The sequence below is a fragment of the Orycteropus afer genome, unplaced genomic scaffold, assembly GCF_000298275.1.
Source record: "Orycteropus afer afer isolate SDZICR_OR568_19922 unplaced genomic scaffold, OryAfe1.0 scaffold00114, whole genome shotgun sequence".
Lineage (NCBI taxonomy): Eukaryota > Metazoa > Chordata > Mammalia > Tubulidentata > Orycteropodidae > Orycteropus > Orycteropus afer.
Genome location: NW_006921701.1, coordinates 5,717,329 through 5,738,104, shown reverse-complemented (window position 1 = coordinate 5,738,104; position 20,776 = coordinate 5,717,329). Strand labels below are relative to the sequence as shown.

Below are 20,776 nucleotides of genomic sequence, written 5' to 3'. Positions count from 1 at the left end.
TTTATAAATGCAATTATGTCATAAACATTATCAAGTTTCTCTTCCATTTAATGATATTTTAACATAATGTATCAACTTTTAGGACCTAAAAGTATGTTAAGATGGGATTCTAGTTATACTACTGTTTCTTATGTCTAATTATTATTGCTATTCAGTCTATAATATGTATTTATTTTATGCAACATCATCTAAAAAATCTACTTTAGATTTTCAGTTGAATAAAAATGTTCCATATACTCTTAGGAAGTTTTATTTATATTCCTTTGAAATGCTACAGAAGTAGATTGCCCAATCTTCCTTCCTAGGAGTGGCTGGTGGGTTTGAACCACAAGTTTTCTGGTTAGCAGTCAAATGCTTTAGGCACTATGCCACTAGAGTTCCCATATATATTTATTCCATACTGTTTGGAATAAATTATAATTAGATTTTCAAAATACGTATTTCCTATTTTTGTATTTTTAAAGTACCTAAGAGATCCTCTGTATATATGAAAAACGTTTCTAGTAGCCATAACTGTTTAAAAAGTTAAGAGCCTAAGTAATATTTCCATAAATAATGTTATCATGCTACTAGGAAAATTAAGTATAAATAACAGAAGATTTGAGAGATGAGAGTTGGGGAGGAACACTGCTGGCAAAATTTTAAAAAGTACAAGGAGAAAAACAATGTTGTGGCATTCAAGAACATAACACAAACGTAGATTTGAAAATCATAGGAAAGAAGAATGGATTAATCTGGAAAAAGCTAACAGAAGAGTTAAATTTTAAACAGGGTTTTGAATTAGGGCAGTGGAATAAAAGTAAATAATAGTAAGTAGATTGAGAAAATGAGCTTTTCATTATGCTTAAAAGGAAAAGGCAGGAGTACTGTTCTTAGAATTTTGGATAATGATTGAATTTTACCCTCTCCACACCACTAAATCCTGCCCCAGATAAGTTTGGCTCTGGAACCCGAAGGTCTCTGAATATTTGTAAATATTCTATGTGATCTAATACTGAGAGCTAACTCTGTGCAAGGCATTATTTTAAGCTCCTCACATGCACTAACTCGTGGAACTTCATATAACTTTATGAAGCCAGTAACTATTAATATGTCTACTTTATAGATATTAAAGTTAAGCAAGACAGGTTAGGTAACTTAACCAAAGTTATATACCCAGTAAGTAGCTGAGGTGGGATTGAAAAAAGTCTGACTTTACAGCCTAAACTTTTATATTATATTACACTGTATACATTAATAGTCCTGTATGACAATGGTCCTATAAGTTTATGTGAATGATCAGAATTCCCAGGTGTATAGTAGAGCTGACAAGGGACAAGGTTGTGGTCACTGCTTGGTCACAGCCAGCTACCCAGAGGGACCGAGTAGTTGAACCTGCGGGCTTGGGACCACAGTTGCAGGGGACAGCAAGCTCAATTGGCATAACGTATTACACAAAACATTGTTCCACCTCCTACTTTGGAGAGTAGCGACTAGGATCTTAAAAGCTAGCAAGCTGCCATCTAAATGCAATGATGGGTCTTTCCTCGTCAAGAGCAAAGAAGAAAGAAGAAAACCAAAATTAATGGAAACAATCAGTCCTAGCAACTGGTACACCATCCGATCTGCAACCTATACAACTATGAGACTAGAAGAACTAGATGGTATCAGGCTACCACTGTCATCCACTTGGAAGGGGATGTATGTAGGAGATCCTGGATAGAGAGGGAGAACAATGTGGAACAAAACTCAAAATCATTTGGAGGAAAAAAAAAAAAGAATGTGGGGACCAGTTTTGCTGGTCCAATAGAGCCTGGTGGAACCACTGAGACTATGGCCCCTAGCTGCCCTTCAGGTCTGGAATTGAACCCACAACTGTGGTTTCCAGCCAAACAAAGTACAGGCATGTGAGTTAAACATTTACCTCAAGTAGACACACGCCCTGGAGAGAACAATCATGGGAGAAGGAAGGGCTGCTTATGCACAGGGAAACAGCTCAGGGGACAGGAGAGTATGGAGGGATGGACACTGGGAAGAGGTAACTATGGGGAGGAAGTGGGAGGGGAGCTGTTGCATTGTGGTAAACTGTGGTCAATGACATGAGACAAAGTATATGTGAACTGCTGTATGGAAAGTGAATTTGCTCTGTAAATTTTTGCCCAAATCACAATTAAAAAAAAAAAAAAGAAGTTCTGTCTGAATAGTATGATTGCCTAACAGTGCCAAATAGGGTGGTCTTGGCAAGAAATTATTTTCTCAGATCTAGTACAACCCTAACTACCACTGACAGCCACCTTCCAGTGACTGGAAGGAGGTCAGTATTATTCTATGCTGCATTTGCTCCCACTCTGTATGACCACCTTGCTTCTGATAACAATTTTGGAAAAGTTAATAATCAGGAAAAGTGTGTGTCAAGGTTGTATGCCTTCACCATACTTACTCAATCTGTATGCTGAGCAAATAATCCTAGAAGCTAGACTATATGAAGAAGAACATGACATCAAGATTGTAGGAAGACTCATTAACAACCTGCGACATGAAGATGACACAAACTTGCTTGCTGAAAACAAAGAGTACTTGAAGAATTTACTGATAAAAGGTCAAAGACTACAGCTTCAATATGGATTACACTTCAACATCAAGAAAAGAAAAATCCTCACAACTGGACCAATAAGCAGTATCATGATGAATGGAGAAAAGATGGAAGTTGTCAAAGATTTCATTTCAACTGAATTTACAATCACTACCCATGGAAGCAGCAGTTAAGAAATCCAGTGATGTACTGCATTGAGCAAATCTTTTCCAAGCCAAACCAAAAAAAAAATAAACTCACTGCCATCACGGATCCAACTCATAGTAACCCCTCCTTGAGTTTCTGAGGTGGTATCACTACAAAAGTAGATTGTCCAGTCTTCCTTCTGTGGAGTGGCTGGTGGGTTTGAACCACCAGCCTTCTGGTTAGCAGTCAAATGCCTTAGGCCCTATGTCACCAGAGATCTTTAAAATTTTAAACAGCAACGATGTCACTTTGAGGACTAAGGTACATCTGACCTAAGCCACGATACTTTCAATTGCCTTATATGTATGCAAAAGCTGGACAAGGAATGAAGAAGACTGAAGAATTGATGACTTTGAATGATGGTGTTGGTGAAGAATATTAAATATAACATGGACTTCCAGAAGAAAAAACAAATCTGTCTTGGAAAAAATATATTCAGAATGCTCTTTAGAAGTGAAGACGGCAAGGCTTTGTCTCACACACTTTGGTCGTGTTATCAGGAGGGTCCAGTGTCTGGAGAAGGGCATCATGCTTGGTGAAGTACAGGGTCAGGGAAAAAGAGGAAGACCTCACTGAGATGGATTGACAGAATGGCTGCAGCAGTGGACTCAAGTACAATAATGACTGTGAGGATGGTGCAGGACTGGGCAGTGTTTCATTCTGTTGTAGGGCCACTATGAGGTGGAACCAACTTAAGGGCACATAACAACAACAACAACAAACAATCCCTCCCAAAATATTAGGAACTTCATTAGGAACTTAATTAAATTTCCAGAGAGTATGATGTGTATGTGTGTGTGTGTGTGTGTGTGTGGCATTTCTTCCCACCAATTTGAAATGCTGTAGACAGAATTAAAGATATTAATAGTAGTATATGCAAAGACAGTTGAAAAGAAACTGGTTGCATTTAGCAAGTGGCAAATAGGTTAAACCAGATGGATCAGAGATTCCCTGTTTCCAATATAAATTATTAACATTCCTGAGATAGAAGAGTTAGAAGTAAAATAAATGGATCTCCTTGAAATCCAGATCTACAACTTGGGATTTGATAAAAGCAAGGAGTAACAATGATAGACTCCTGACAAAGTAAATAATATCTTTAATATGTTTAGGAAAATTATTTTAGTATATTGGCAAAGAATAAGGAAAAAGATGTTAAAGAAAAAAATAACTGAAATTTTGCTATAGTATGTCAGAAGTAAAAATGTAAACTGGTTGCTGTAGAAATGGAAATGAAGATATGAATCTAAGAATCCAAGAAAAGGAAAATTTGTCTGTCCAGATGCTTTCCTTCATGTAGAAGATTAAAGGGGGAAGAAAAAGGAATTGAACAGGACTTCAAAGCTGCAAATTACTTAATATTAAACTTGACTAAAATAAGAATATTTGGAGGGAAAATGATATATTCAGTTTTGGACATGTTAAATTTCACATACTAGACAATGAAATGGGAATGTCAGGTAGAGTTGGAAACATTGTACAGAAGAGAATGAAATGTTAGATAAAAACGTGTAAACAATATGTCAATTCATGTATTTATACAGGGTAATTAAAGAATTATTGTATACTAAATAAAATGAGTATAAAAATTAAAGTATAATGGCCCTTGTAGGATGTTAGATAATAAGACAAGACACAAAGAACCAACAAATAAGACAAAGAGCAGTTGAGTACCTATAAGAACAGAAGAACATATTTGAATGGAACCAATATTAGATATTCCTAGAGGAAGAGGCGTAACATCCTATATGTAAACAAAAGTTAATCAAATTTACTTTTAATAAAGATGTAGTTAAGCAGAATTCATAATTATGATGATCTTATGGCCCAAATCCTACATTGCCTTCAAAATACTGAAGTATTACATGTTGTAAATCAGCTTAAAGAAGAACCATGGATCTTACCTTTACCAAATTAGATGGGAAGCAAAATTCAAACTATAATGCAAAGATTTATTGAAAACCTACTGTGTTTTGAGACACAGTCCCATCTTCATGGAGCCTAAAGTCTGATAAGGAGGCAATCTTTAAACAATACATGCAAAATTGCTTAAGTGTCAATAGTTATGAACGAGGGGAATGTAGAAGCTACAGCAGCCAATAATAGGATATTTGATCAAATTATAAAACTATAAAAACTCACTGCCATCAAGTCATATCCAACTCATAGCAACCCCTTTTTGGGTTTCTGAGGCAGAAACTAGATCTACAGAAGTAGACTGCCCAACCCTCCTTCCGAGGAGTGGCTGGTGGGTTTGAACCGCCAGCCTTCTGGTTAGCAGTCAAATGCCTTAGGCACTATGCCATCAGAGCTCCCAAATTATATAGTAATGAAAAGTCTTTGTTGAGAGGAAGTGATAACTGAATTTAGATTCTTACAGATAAGATGTTAAGATAAGGAGAAAAAAAAAGATTATTCCAAGTGAAGGAGATAGAATGTACAAAAGTTCTGCGCAAATATAAACGGGTAAAAGAAGCTCAGTGGGTTTACAGGATGAGGGAAAATCAGTTTCATGCCAATTATCAATTATAATGAAGATTTTGGAGTGTCCATCATTGTTAAACCTACTTTTATCATCAACGTAAAAATGTGAAGAGGTGCTCTGTGACAGCAGTATTTTTTATTTCAATTGTCCACAACAGAGCAGAAAGAAAAAGAAAGTAAAGGATGGTCCCCATCTTCTCTGCCCCAAGATATTGTTCTTCTGTAATGCCTAATAATATGGTAGCGGTAATCTAGTAATACTTCTGTAAAATGTAATTTTCCTTAGTCAATAGACTGACAGGTGGCCAGACATTTCATGTTGTTAGGTGCCTTGCAGTAGGTTTTGACTCATAGCGACCCTGAATACAACAGAAGGAAACACTACCTGGACATGTGCCATCCTCATAAGCATTTCTATGATTGAGAGTCCATCATTGTAGCCACTGTGTCAATTCATCAGTTCATCAATTGGAGAGTTTCCCCTTTTTCACTGATCCTCTACTTTACCAAAAAAAACCCAAAAAACAAAAAACAAAACTCACTGCCATCAAGTTGATTTCCACTCATAGTGATCCCTCCTTGGGTTTCCAAGGTGGTATCCCTATGGGAGTAGATTGCCCAGTCTTCCTTCCAAGGAGTGTCTGGTGGGATGCTCTACTTTGGCAAGCATAATATCCTTCTCGAGAGACTTGTCCCTCCTGGTAACATGACCAAGGTATGAGAGACAAAGTCTGGCCATTCTTGCTTCTAAGGAGCATTCCAGCTGTACTTCTCCCAAGAGAGATTTTTTCATTCTCTGGCAGTTCATGGTATATTCACTATTCCTTGCCAATAACCACAATTCATATGCATCAATTCTGCTGTCTTCCTTATTCATTGTCCAGCTTTCACATGCGTATGAGCCTACTGAAATGGCTTGGGTTAGGTGCAAAGTTACATCTTTGCTCTTTTACATTTTCAAGAGGTCTTTGGCAGCGGATTTGCCCAATACAATATGCCATTTGATTACTTGACTGGTGCTTCCATGGGCATTGATTGTGTAATCAAGTAAAATTAAATCCCTGACAACTTTAATCTTTTAGCCATCTTTCACGATGTTGCTTATTGGTCCAGTTGTGAGTAGTTTCTTTATGTTGAGATGTAATCCATACTGAAGGCTGTAGTCTTTGATTTTCATCAGTAATTGCTTCAAATCTTCTTTGCTTTCAGCAAGCAAGGTTGTGTCATCTGCATATCACAGGTTGTTAATGAGTCTTCCTCCAGTCCTGATGTCACCTTCTTCTTCATATACTGCAGCTATACAGATTATTTGCTCAGCACACAGACTGAACAAGTATAGTGAAGGGATACAACCCTGATGCACTCCCTTCCTGATTTTAAACCATGCAGTATCCCCTTGTTCTGTCTGAATGACTCCCTCTTGCTTCTCATGAGCACAATGACATGTTCTTGAATTTCCATCCTTGCAAACTTATCTATAATCAGTTATGATCTACACAGTCAAATGCCTCTGCATAGTCAATAAAATAGAGGTATTTCTGGTATTCTCTGCTTTCATCAAGATCCATCAGCTAATATCCCTCATTCCACGTCCACTTCTAAATCTGGCTTGAATTTCTGGCAGTTTCCTGTTACTTCTGCAACTATATTTGAATTATTTTCAGCAACATTTTACTTGCATGTGATATTAATGATACTTCTCAATAATTTCCACATTCTGTTAGAGCATGTTTCTTTGGCATGGGCACTGTGGTAGTTAAGGCTGTGTGCCAACTTGGCTAGGCCTGCTTTTGAGTGGCTGGTCAGCTGGATATAGTTATATCCCATGATGAGATTGGCAGTCAACTCCATGGTAGAATCTGCTATGAGCAGCTAAGTAGCTGCTTTAGGGTGTGGCCTACTTCCAGCATACAAAGAGAAGTTTTGAGACAGGTCTCAAGGTTTTGGCACATCTGGATCCTGCATTTAGCTGTCTTCATCTCAGTCACCTGTCATGTTGCCTGCTAATCTTGGGATTGTTACTGGACTTGAACTAGTGGCCTGTCTTGTTGTCTGCTAATCTTGGGACTGTGCCATTTTACTTGTTGATCTTGGGTTCATCAGCCTCAGCAGCCAGCAGTTGCAAGAGTTGGAAAAAGCCTCTTGCTCTAGTGGGCCAGGAATAGGAGGCAGAACTGAAGCCCAAGGTTGAGTGGCCTTTATCTAGCCCATAGAGCTGGCACTTTGAACTCAGACTTCTAGCCTCCTAAACTGTAAGAGAATAAATGCCTATTTGTTAAAGGCATCCACTTGTGGAATATCTGTTATAGTAGCATCTAGAGAACCAAGACAGACACAAATATGGATCTCTTCCTATCAGTTGGCCAGGTAACTGTATTCCAAATTTCTTGGTATATATGAGTGAATGCTTCCAGTGTTGCATCCATTTGTGGAAGTATCTCAATAGGTATCTCATCAATTCCTGGAGTCTTGTTTTTCACCAATTCTTTCAGTGCAGCTTGTCCTTCAGTATCATCAATTCTTGATCATATGTTACCTCCTGAAATGGTTGAATGTTGGCCAATTCTTCTTGGTACAGTGACTGTGATTTCCTTCCATCCTCTTTGATGCTTCCTGAATTATTCAATAGTTCCCATAGAATCTTTCAATATTGTAACTCAAGCCATGAATTTTTTTCTTCAGATCTTTCAGCTTGAGAAATGTTGAGCATGCTCTTCTCTTTTGGTTTTGTAACTCCAGGTGTTTGCATAGTTCACTGTAATACTGTACTTTGTCTTCTTGAACCACCCTTTGAAATCTTTGGTTCATATCTTCTACTTCATCATTTCATTTGCTTTACTACTCTCTGTTCCAGAGCAAGTTTTAGAGTCTCTCCTGACATCTATTTTGGTCTTATTTTCTTTTCCTGTTTTTCTTAATGACCTTTTGCTTTCTTCATGTATGATGTTCTTGATATTATTCCACAACTCATCTGCTCTTCAGTCATTGGTGTTTAATGTGTCAAATCTATTCTTGAGATGGTCTTTAAACTCAGATGGGATCTATTCAAGGTGGTACTCTGGCTCTTGTGGATTTATTTTAATTTTCTTCAGTGTCAGCTTAACTTGTCCAGAGGCAGGTGGTAGTCTGGTCCACAGTCAGTCCCTGGCCTTGTTCTGACAGATGATAATTGAGCTTTTCCATAGTCTTCCCACAGATGTATTCAATTTGATTCCTGCGTTTCCCATTTGGCAAGGTCCATGTGTATAGTCACCACTTATGTTGTTGAAAAAAAGTATTTGCAATGAGTAAGTCATTAGTCTTGCAAAATTCTATCATGCAATCTTTGGTAATCACTTCTATTACCAAGGCCATATTTTCCAACTACCAGTATATCTTCTTTGTTTTCAACTTTCTTATTCCAATCACCAATAATAATCAATGCATCTTGATTGCACATTTGGTCAATTTCAGGTTACAGAAGTTGGAAAAATCTTCATTTTCTTCATCTTTGGCTTTAGTGGTTGGTTCATACATTTAAATAATAGTATTAACTGATATTCCTTTAAAACCAAGCCTGCTCAACTCTGACTCATAGCAATCTCTCTAGGGTTTCCAAGGCTGTAAATATCTATGGAAACAGATAGCTTCTTCTTCCTTCTATGGAGCAGCTGGTGGCTTTGAACTGCTGTCCTTCAGGTTAGTAGCCAAATGCCTTACCCACTATACCCCCAGAGATCTTTTAGGATTATACCTCAGGATAGATCTTTAAGTGTTGTTTTTGATAATGAAAGATATGTCATTCCTCTTCAATTTCTCATTCCCTACATAGTAGACCATATGCTTGTCCAATTTAAAATGGCCAATACTGGTCTATTTCAGCTTACTATTTATTACCTAGAATATCAATCTCTATTCATTAAATTTCCAATTTTTCTAGACTCATACTTTGTACATTCCATGTTCCAATTATTAATGGATGTTTGCAGCTATTTCTTCTCATTTTGAGTCATGTCACATTAGCAAATGAAGGCCCAAAAGTCTTTAGTCCATCCACGTCATTATGATAGCCTCTACTTTGAGGAGACAGCTCTTCTTCAGTCATATTTTGGTGCCTTCTAATGTGAGGTGCTCATCTTCCAATACCATATTAGACAATGTTTCACTGCTATTCATAAGATTTCAGTGGTTCTGTTTTTCATAAGTGCACCACCTCTTCTTTCTTCCCAGTTTATCTTAGTCTAGAAGCTTCTCTGAAACCCACCCACCCTGGAACACCTACTTTTATTTGAAATACCAGTGGCATAGCTTCCAGCATCATAGCAGCATACAAACCAACACAATACGACAAACTGACAGACAAGCAGTGGGACCAGACATCATATCATACAATTTCTGTAGTAATTGTTTTTCTTAAGGAAACAGCAATAATGTGATCTACTTTACATGCCCTGAGTCTCCAAATGCTTGCCTCAAAACATTAGGGGCTACCTTCATACTCTCCTTCAATTTTCTCAGTGTTCCCCAACCTTTGCTGGTTTAACTTTAATTACTGATCCAAATTACATTTCTGTAATTCGAGCAAAACAATATTTACATAAAGAAATATTTACCTAAGAAATTCTCACCCATTTAAAGAATACTAACGCCAGTTATGTAAAATGTTTTTCTGTATTTTAATTGCAATTAATAAGTTTAAAAATAGTTACCGTTATTATGCATATGGATCACTTACTTGCTTTGTGTCAGATCAACTATGATGAGATCTTTCTCCAGAAGTACTACGACAGCGTAGGGTTCTTGAAATTCTAAAAAAATAAAGAATAAATATTGAAAAGTTTTCATATTTTATATTTTTGGAAGGAAGATTGGGCAATCTACTTCTGTAGAGATACCGCCTCAGAAACCCAAGGAGGGGTCGCTATGAGTCAAAATTGACTCAATGGCAGTGAGTATATTTTATAAAACCTCAAAAAATTTAGTTCCTTTATCTCCAGAACAAATATTATTTTCTTTCTTCATCTCTCCTTCATTCCTTCCCTCTTCCTTCCCTCTATTTATTCCTTCCTTCCTTCAATATATGTCAGGTACTGTTTTAATAACAAGGGATATAGAGGAGAGTAAGATTGACAAGGTCCTTCTACTCACGGAGTTTTACATTTGAGGGATTTATACAAATCATGAGCAAGTAAACAAACAAGATGAATTCAGAAAGTACTATGAACTATGAAAAACATGAAAAGGGTAATTCATGGTTTAGGGAATGACTTGTGGTTTGGCAGGGGTATTAATTAGAGTAGCAGGGACATCATTGCTTTCATCTACAATAAAGTATTAATAAGTGAAAGCCACAATGAAAGAATTATTTTCAGTTTAAGGAAAAGTTATTTACAAATACATTTTAAATATATTTAATCCTCAGTAGTCAGAGCAAGTATTACTATTTTCCCATTTTACAAAGAAAATGAGGCCCAATGAGTTTAGAAATTGGCATAAGGTTATACAGCAAGTAAATGATAGAGGTGAAATTTAATCTAGAACTGCTTCTAAATTCCATCCTGTATTCACCGTATCAGCAGTCTCTACTGACTAGTTTTAAGAGGTATATAACCATAAGTTCAAAAATAACTTGGCAGGTATTTTGCTTAGAAGATTCAAGTCTTAGATGGGAAACTGTATAGATGACCATCATAGTCCTTCCAGTTCTGAGTGCCTATAGAGCCAATATATGTTTGTTTATAAGTAACGTGTATAAGAGAAAAAGTAAAGAACTTTTTCTTTAAAAGTTTCTTTAAAACTTTTTCTTTTCCTTTACTAAAAAGTAAAGAACACTGAGAAAGTGCTTGCCCTTGCTTGAGTGCACATCTATGTGGCAGTATGCAGTCTACATACTATTTGCCATTGTTCTCAAAGTGAGTATTTTCCCATTCTCCCTTACGTAGCACAGCTGTTTTAAGTTTTTCAACATAGTTTCAATACTTCTGGGTTTTGTTTGTTTTGTTCTTTAGTTTAGAGAAAGGTAGTATTCCGTATGACTACTTATTTCCTCTGTTTTCTTTCCGCTTTAGGAAAAATCACCGGTTGGGAAGCCATTGTTAAGAAAATAAAATAGCTGAGATATTTGCATGAATGAACAAAAGTCATAAATAGATAAATTATCATTCTTGGTAGTTATACCTGTTTTAGATAATTGCTGTTCTTTTACAAATAATTCAAACTGACAACAAAAGTTTCACCTTGGTAGGAAATTTTGTTTCTGGGTATTATTTATTAAAAAGCTTTCCTTATGAGGCATACAGTATTAGGTACAATTCTGTCTTTATTTTTCAACAGTAGTTTAATCTTTGGCAAATGAACAAACTTCTTTGAACTTCAATTTTTCCACCTATGGAGGTGGGAAAATAATAATTATCTTATAATTTTATGAAGATTAGATGAAATAATATGTATATAAATGTCTAAAGCAAAATCTAGCACATAGTAAGGGCTCAATAGATGCCAATTGTATTACTTCCTTCACTACTTTGATTGATTTATTCCTGTAGGCTTAATCTTCTAACCATAGCTCCCGGCAAGGCAAAAAGCTCTAGCTTAATTATTACTTCTCTGAAGACAAAAGTACTATTTACAGGGCTTGGAAAGGACTGGATATAGTTAAATGTAGCTGTGAAACTGACGAATCTGAGTATAGAATCTACATTAAAGCATTTGTATTCTTTTAGAAACGGACTGAATTGTTAGATGTCACAAATGATTCAGCAATATTATAATTTTAAATAATTTGTTTAATTGATGTATAACTTTTACCACTATACAGCTATAAAGAATGAAGTTCCAAATTTTCTAATATGGAATCATAATCAGCATATACTATTATGTGAAAAAAAAGTATGATATACAATAGTACACAGAGTATACAATCAGTTGTATAAAAAAGGAGATAATATACAAATACATAAATGATTATACACATATATGCATAGAGTATTTGGGGAGCACACATAAGAAAATTAGTAACAGTGGTTGTCTCTGGATGAGCACTGAGAAACTTTTTACCATATACTGTTTTGAACTGTAGGAGTTCTTTAACGCCATTTTCACGTATTACTGTTTTAATTAGAAATAGTTAATAAAATACATTTATATTTTACTGAGTACATTTAAACTTCTGCCTCTAACCTTGGCAAGTGAAAAGTTCTACCTTTATTGCTTCTGTGAAAAAGTTTTATATATGTGGCTTAGAAGTAACCAGATATGGTTGCAGTACATTGGTAATTTATTGAACATTATTAGAATTTGTCACAATATCTCCACTGATTTGCAGAAATTTAAACACACACAGTGTTTGATCTTTGCAGCTACACATTTTTAGTTTCTTTTGCTGATCCATCTTCTTCCTCTAGACTCTTAATAGGAGGCATTTACCTAAGCTTAGTTTTTGGTCCTCTGTTCTTTTCTCCCTATATTCCTTCATCATTCATCATTACAACTTCAGAGAACTCCCATATTCTGATGATTTATAAATAAATATTGTAAGTTTTTTCTCTCCTTTTCTGAGTCTCTAAACAATCATATTGACTCACAGACTTATCTTTCTCTCATTTCAAAACCTGCTATTAAAAAAAAAAAAATCATTGCATTGAGCTGATTCTGACTCACAGTGACCCCATAGGACAGAGTAGAACTGCTCCATAGGGTTTCCAAGGCTATAATATTTATGCAAGCAGACCACCAGGTTTTTCTCCCATGGAGCCATTGGTGGATTTAAGCATCTGACCTTTTGGTTAGCAGTCAAATGCTTAGCCACTGTGTAACCAGGGTTCCTTTTCATAGATCATATCACTCTCTAATCATTGTTCATCAAATCCAGTGGATATTTCTCTCTGCATTCCTACAAGCAGCATCTTGTTTCAGACCTTGACCATTTTTAATGTACAACATTACAACAGTCTCCCAGGTGGAATATGGAATTTCAGATTTCAATGTCTCTCCCTACAAAACTACATACTCCTTTTGGACAAATCTTCCTAAAACACTGCTTTCTTTCATCGTAATATTTTCTCAAAATTTCTCTGTAGCTCCCTTCTCCAAAAGCATGTAAGTTTCTTTTTAACTTTATTTCACTCTGGAAGACCTCATAGATTCTAAAACCTTTATTCAATATCCTTTTTCAAGACTTGGGTCATTCTTCAAGGCCTACCTGAATCCTACTTTCTCCATGAAGCTCTGTATAAATACTCTAGTCGTCAACTTGCTAACTAGCCTGTAAAATATATACAGTATTTACAGTCTGAACCATAATTCAGCACTGAATTAAGACCTTATATTATTTAAATTTGACAAGTTACAGTTATTGCCCTTACCTGACCAATTTTTTTGTTTGTTTTTGCAATTTGACATCAGAAATCAGATTCCTACTTCATCTGTAGTCTCACCAAGTCTTTTTTTGTACCAAGGTCATAGAAATATACAACAAATATATATATTTTAAAATTAATTAACAACACAGGCAATTTTCCTGTCTCTAGGAACTCTATAAACAAAGTGCTATACTGATTTTTATTTCATCTCAACTTATCCTATCTTTTTATATGAAACTGAATAATTTAAAACAAATTAATATATTCAATGTAAAAATTTACAAATTGTATATCTTCATAATTAATAAAGTATCTTCAGTTTGACTTTCCAATAATCACGTGGGGTCAATATTATTATCTTCTTTCTCTAAATGATACATCAAGCTCATAAATGTAGACTGACTGACTCAAATTCACAAAGCTAGTAAGTCACAGAGGTAAATCATAAAACCAAATATTCTGTTTCCAAGTCCAGTGCTCTTTCTCCTGTACCTTTATGTTCCTCTTGACAATTTAGTAATGTATATACACATTGTGTTGCTTCAATCATAAACTCATATTTCCCATTATATGTTTTCACCCTTCTTCATTTTTAGATTATCAAAAACTTACAGCTCACATATAACTTTAGACTAGTTCTTATGTTTACAGAGAGTCTTAATCTATATTCGAGGTAATAAAAAGATATAAGTATATCTCCTCCCAAAAGCCCTTTTTACTAATTATTCTCAAAATTGAAATAAATCACTAACCACACATCAGCAATCCTAGAGTAAACAGAGGTGCTGCAGTCGCATCTGATGTAAAGCCTGATTTGAAACAGATGTGACTGCAGCACCACCAGAGTTCCAGATCACTGATATCAGGTTAAGTGCTTTAACTTTGATTGGCTTTGGAATGGGATGGGTGGAGCTGGACCAGGAGAGGCTATTAGAGGACCCCAGTTTCCCCAAGTGATTTCACCCCGGACCCCTATCAGACCCTCCCAGCTCAGCTTCCACCATCCTTATCAAAGTTTAAAGCACTTACCTGACATTAGAACCCTGAAACTCCAGCAGTGATGCAACTACATCTGTCTTATTCCAGTTTGTCAAGTAGGTACAGTTGCAAAACCTGATTCAGCACCTGTAGCGCACACTGTTGTACCACGGTGGTTGTCAGCTGCCAAAACTGAAAATATTTAAGCTTAATTTGTAAGGAATTTGTCACATAACACTTCAAAAAATGATTTTTCAAAATAGTTTCAATATCAATACTTACCATTTGGATAGGGTGTTTCACATAAAGTTAGAAATTCAACAATAGGATGGTCCATTTCTAGTACTGTAATCGCTTTTCCATGCATGATGGTTAAACTTGGTCTTCTGCAAGCTTTGTCATAGGACAGTCCACCAGAAAATATTATGAATGGCTCACTGCACAGGAAAAAAAGTTAATGAGATTAAAAAAATCCTTTACGATGACATAAAGCCACAGGACTAAGCCTGTGCACATTGTATACTAAATGTTTATGACATTAAATTCTCATTATTATCCTCTTCTACTAATGAGGTTAAGTAATAAGTAAGTGGCAAAACCCAATAGAAAATTAAGCTCTGTAAGACTCCAAAGTGTATGCTTCTAAAAACTAGTCTTTATTGCCTCTAATAATGTTTTTGTTGTTAGATAATGTCAAGTTGATTGTCAGCTGACACTGACCCATGTAACAGAACAGAACTACCCCTGAAGGTTTTCTAGGCTGTAATCTTTATGGGAGCAGATCACTGGGTCTTTTTTCCAAGGAATGCCGGTGTGGGTTCAAACTGCCAAACTCTCAATTAGCAGCTGAGTCCTTAACTATTGTGTCACCTCTAATAATAAACAGCTATCCTTTACCAAATTCTTACCAAGTGGAAGATATTGTGCTACGTGTACACATAAAGTGAGTTTTATGTAATCCTCACAACAACTCTGATGAAGAAAGTACTATTAGCTCCATTTGTAGATAAGGATTCTTAAAGGTTAAGTAACTTGCTCATGGGGCAAGCAGTTAGTGTATAGCTAGACATAGATTCAAACCTAGACTTCAAAGCTCATAATTTTTATTTCTAGCCCAATGTTTCCAAACTTTGGAATATAAATTTTTCTGCAAAATTTTTTTAAAAAATTAATAATTTTGCAAGCATTTACAAAACATCTCTTCCTTTTGAATTTTACAATTCATAATGTATATTAAAGATTCTGAGAGATCTTATAGCAAAGAATTTACCTTACCAGTTTACCTTTTGAAATCCAGAATTTCTCAAGCTTTTCTAATATTTATTTAACTTTATTTTCCCCATGAACATCATTAGCAATTAAAGAAGCACAATTTGGTAAATGCTGTATCACACTGTCTCCTGTACTAAACACAAATGTATCTATTAAGAGATACTTATTACATGGATTCTTATAGAATAAATAAATAGCCATATTATTGACAGTGTCCTCATACACATAAAGAAAATATTAATAAAAAGGAACAAATTATCAACACACAACTTGGATGAATCTCAAAGACATTATGCAAAATGAAAGAAGCTAAACAGCTTACATACTGTATGACTGTATTTACATGACATCCTCAAAAGACAAAACTACAGTAATGCAAAACAGATCAGTGGGTGCCAAGGGTTATGAGCAGGGGAAGGTGTCACTACAAAGAGATAGCAAACAGGAGTATTTGAGTTGATGGAAATGTTCTATATTCTGACTGTGATGGTGGCTACAGGAATCTGTACATGTGTTAAAATTCATAGAACTTATACCAAAAGGAAAAAAAGTCAATTTTACTGTGTGGTGATTTTTAAAATAAAATAAAGGAAAAAGAATTAAAATTATGTTTCATAAAGGCAACAAGATTGAACAATAAGTTGTGTAGTATAGCATAATAAATACTTAATCCTAGCATTTATTGAGTATTTATTATGTTTCAGTTACTGTGTGAAACATTTTATATGCACTATTTTTTTTAATGCTGATGCTATCCCAACGAGGATACTATTTATTTTTCTCACTTTATAGATGGGTATACTGAGGTTTGGAGAACTTAACCATACATGAAGCCTACAACTAGGTTGCCATGATAGGAAGAGACTAAAAGCCTAATGTTGTTGTTGTTGTTATGTGCCGTCGAGTCAGCCCCGACTCACAGCGACCCCTCCTCGGGTTTCCGAGCAGGTATCACTATGGAAGTAGATCACTCAACCTTCCTTCCGAGGGGTGGCTGGTGGGTTTGCACCGACAGCCTTCTGCTTAGCAGTCAAATGCCTCAGGTACTACACTACCAGACCTCCTTAAAAGACTAATAGAAAATGATTTTCATTTACAACAGGGAACCTGATTGTGCAAGTAGTAATAGATTTTTTAAAAAAAATCATCGTTCCATTTTTAAAGAGGATGAAAATATTAAGCCTTGAGGTCATCTTTGTTAGAGTGCTAGTGGACAAAGAGAAGATGAGGGATCAAAATGATTCCTAAGCAGAATGGTTATTAATCCCCAGAAATGTAAAGCAAGTCTGTGAATGACTGGCCTGAGATAAAGCTAAGCAGAAAACATAGCCCTTACATCTGCTATCTACGCTCTCCATTAGGAGGCCCTATTTCTGTGGTGCACAAGGAAAAGCTCTTCTTTTGGTTCCTGCTTCTTTCACAGTCATCCTAATTTTTGACTTCACAAGGTTTCTGCTCTGTAATAGATGGAGTGGAAATAGAGATACTTATTCCCACTTCCAGACTATAGCCTGTTTTGCTGTGGCAATACCTTTCAGTATTGTTAACCTCAAGGCCTTCATTCATCTCACCTTTCTTTGCTTTTTAGTCTCCTTGTGTTCTTAGCTATGAAACCACTGCTCCCAGAGATGACTTTTCTAATTCAGTGGTAATGAAACAACTAATAAATATAATATACTAAAGAACACAAGGAGCTCTGGTAGCATAGTGCCTAAGGCACTTGACTGCTAACCAGAAGGCTGGCGGTTCAAACCCACCAGCCACTCCTCGGAAGGAAGATGGGGCAATCTACTTCCATAGTGATACTGCCTTGGCAACCCAAGGAGGGGTCGCTATGAGTCGGGGCCGACTCGATGGCACATAACAACAACAACAAAGAACACAAGTAAATGGGATGGCAGTAATTATGATAATTTATTTTACAATATAAATCTGAACTATTACTTTCACAGAAAGATGGATTAACAATTACTAGACCAATTCATTAGGAGTTAAATAATTTTAACAATGTGGAATACATGGATCTGATGATGTCAACAATAGTAATATTAACTTCTCTTTATTAAAAAATCCACTCTGTGCCACTCACGAAACGTATTACTTTACATGTATTATGCATTATTTCATTTAATTCTCACAAGCATCCTGATGAGATAGGTATTAACCCTTATTTACTAATGAGGAAAAAAAGTTAAAAGAAAAGCTAATTAAAGTCTTCAAGATCATGCAGCTGTCTTACTCCAAAGCCAGTTATCTTAGTCATCATTTTACACTGCCTTAATTTGAGTTTCTGATTCCTGAAATTCCTTCTCTTTACTTTTACCATTTCCTTTCACTGTCTGTCACCATCCAATTGTCCTTTAAGCCCCACTTGAACCTCCTTTCCCAAGAAGAATTCGCAAATCTCTCTTCACCTTTCTCCTCCCCACATCTTCAAGGTTAGATTCTGTGACCCTTTTTTGTGTTCCCAAGCATAGCATTGTCAAAACCAAACCAAACTCACTGCCATTCAGTCTATTGGGTTTCCAAGACTGTAAATCTTTATAGGAGCATATTGTCTCATCTTTCTTCTATGGAGCAGCTGGTGGGTTTGAACCATTGAACTTTTGGTTAGCAGTAAAATGCCTTAACCACCACACCACTAGAGTGCCTTGTAGTTCTACCAAACCACTTCACATATATAGAAACCACTAGTTCAAAGCCTTGCTTCTGCTACTAGATCATAATAAATTCAAAGGCAGACACTAATCTCTTCTAGTTTAGCATGTCAAACAAATTACACAGGGCCTGGTAAGTCCAAAAACAATCCAAAACCAAACCCATCAAGTCAATTCCAACTCACAGTAAACCTCATAGGGTTTTCAAAGCTGTAAATTTTTTATGGAAGTAGACTGCCTCATCTTTCTCCCATGGAGCAGCTTGTGAGTTTGAGCCACCAACCTTTTGGTTAGCAGCCCAACGCCTATAGTAATAACTTCATAAATATTGTTTTAACTGAACTAAATTGACTATTGTTAAGGACTTCATAGAAACACATGCTCAGAAAAGCCTCTGAGCAACAAAACTGATGTCACACAGTCTATAGATCATGTACTTTTTCATGGAAAAGCCTCTCATGAGGCCTTCACTTGAACCTATTTGTTTTTATTTTATAAGTTTGGCTTTCTATAGAAAACAAAATACTGGATACTAGTAGATATATTGATGGCCAGAAAGTGGAGAAGAGAGAAAAACTTTTACAAACAAATATACAACTGAAAAGAAAAAGTAAAAAACAGAAGTTGGTAGGAATAGTTAATATAGTGGCTCCACATCTCACTAGTCCTTGGATTACATCATTCATGGAAATAATGATGAACCTGGAGCCTCAAGGAATATTGTTTTAAGAAGGAAAAATATATATCACATTGTTTATATTTTCTTCTATAATGATTAGATTTGAAAGTTTTAATACTTTAGCTATATTAAAGTATTATAAAACTTGCTCACTTTTACCAGTTTATGATAACATTAGATTGGGCTAAAGAGGTGTTGCTTTATATAAATTGGTTAAAAATGATCAAAATTTTATACTATTAAAATTTTGAAGAACAGGTATAACCTAACATTATATGTAGCAGGAAAATATTCTATTGTGAGTATATAATTAATGTAAGTTTGAACTGCCAGCTTTCTGGTTAGCAGTCAAATGCCTTAGACACTATGCCACCAGAGCTCCTAATTAATAAAAGTAGGATTATATAATAATAGTTGAAATAAAGTTAAGATATAGTCAAGGATTATTACAGAACATTGGATAAGAGTATTATTTCTAATAATTACTGCAAGTCTCTTTTACTTCCAATAATTAAATATACACACACACACACACACATAGCTAAGCCTGCTTTATGTAAGATAAAATTTTACTTCTTTAAATTTTTGTATCATAAGATGTAGCATCTTTTATTATGCAAACATACATAACTGTTTATCTCTCCAACTAACTATAATCTTCCCAACTTCAGAATGTAAGGCCCTAAGGTACAGAAACATGGCTATGTATTTAATTCTTTCACATGCAATACCAAAAGGCACATAGTTTTCCTAATGAATACCTGCTGAATGATTGCTACTTCAATGTGCTTGACCAAAAAAATCCTATATTTTTTAAATTAATATATATATGTATAATACTATTTGAATAGTCCTATAAATTTTTAAATAATTAACAGCTGTTACTTGCAATGATCATAATGATCAATTACAGCAAGGCCTATTAAACAATAGGAAATCAGTTAATTTTAATATAAAAGATTCAGTTAATATATTCATAATTATGTAAAATTTTAAACAATACATAAACATTAACAGCTATCTATCTTTCTTATCTCTTTTCTTACATATATTCCCACATCCCCCAAAGTAAAAATACATACCTGTTCCTACAGGTCTTATATTCTACTTTAAGAATTGGTTTACAAGATTCAGATTTTCTTCCTTCTCTTTGACTTTTTCCTAAAGAAAGAAAAGCTTTTTATTACATCTGATTTAAATTCTACTCATCCATGATAAAAATATTGACTTAAAAAATGTAAATAAAAATAATAAGAATTGGAGTTCTGGTAAGATGGTGGACTAGGAAGAAGGACTGCACAGACCCTCTTCAACAAAGAAAAGGGAAACCAATTAACACAGACACAGGAGATAATCTTGGACCCCTGAGCCTTGAAAGGAAGGTGACAAAAGTGGACCAAACCACAACTAGCAGAAGAATTTGCATGAAAATACCAAAAAAGGAGACATATGGAGCTGCGGTCTGGCAGTGACCTGAGCGACCCTGATGGCACAGACTGCTTGGAAATTCCCGAGTGGTGGTAGGACCTAAGAATTAACCTAAAAATCACCCTGCTAGCCAGGGACTGCATGGAGGACTGTGCACGGTGGCTGGGGAACAAACGGAGAA

At 35.5% G+C, this 20,776-nt stretch overlaps 1 protein-coding gene across 1 annotated transcript in view; it reads right to left on the bottom strand.

The window, feature by feature from the left end:
- STXBP5L (syntaxin binding protein 5L) overlaps positions 1–20,776 on the bottom strand; it is a 471,051-nt gene that overhangs the window by 172,043 nt on the left and 278,232 nt on the right. The window contains exons 9-11 of the mRNA XM_007943886.2: positions 20,250–20,328; positions 14,842–14,996; positions 9,957–10,029 (exon numbers count right to left, since the gene is read on the bottom strand). Of these exons, the coding sequence (XP_007942077.1) occupies positions 9,957–10,029; positions 14,842–14,996; positions 20,250–20,328 (307 nt within the window). The remainder of the gene's footprint in view (positions 1–9,956; positions 10,030–14,841; positions 14,997–20,249; positions 20,329–20,776) is intronic.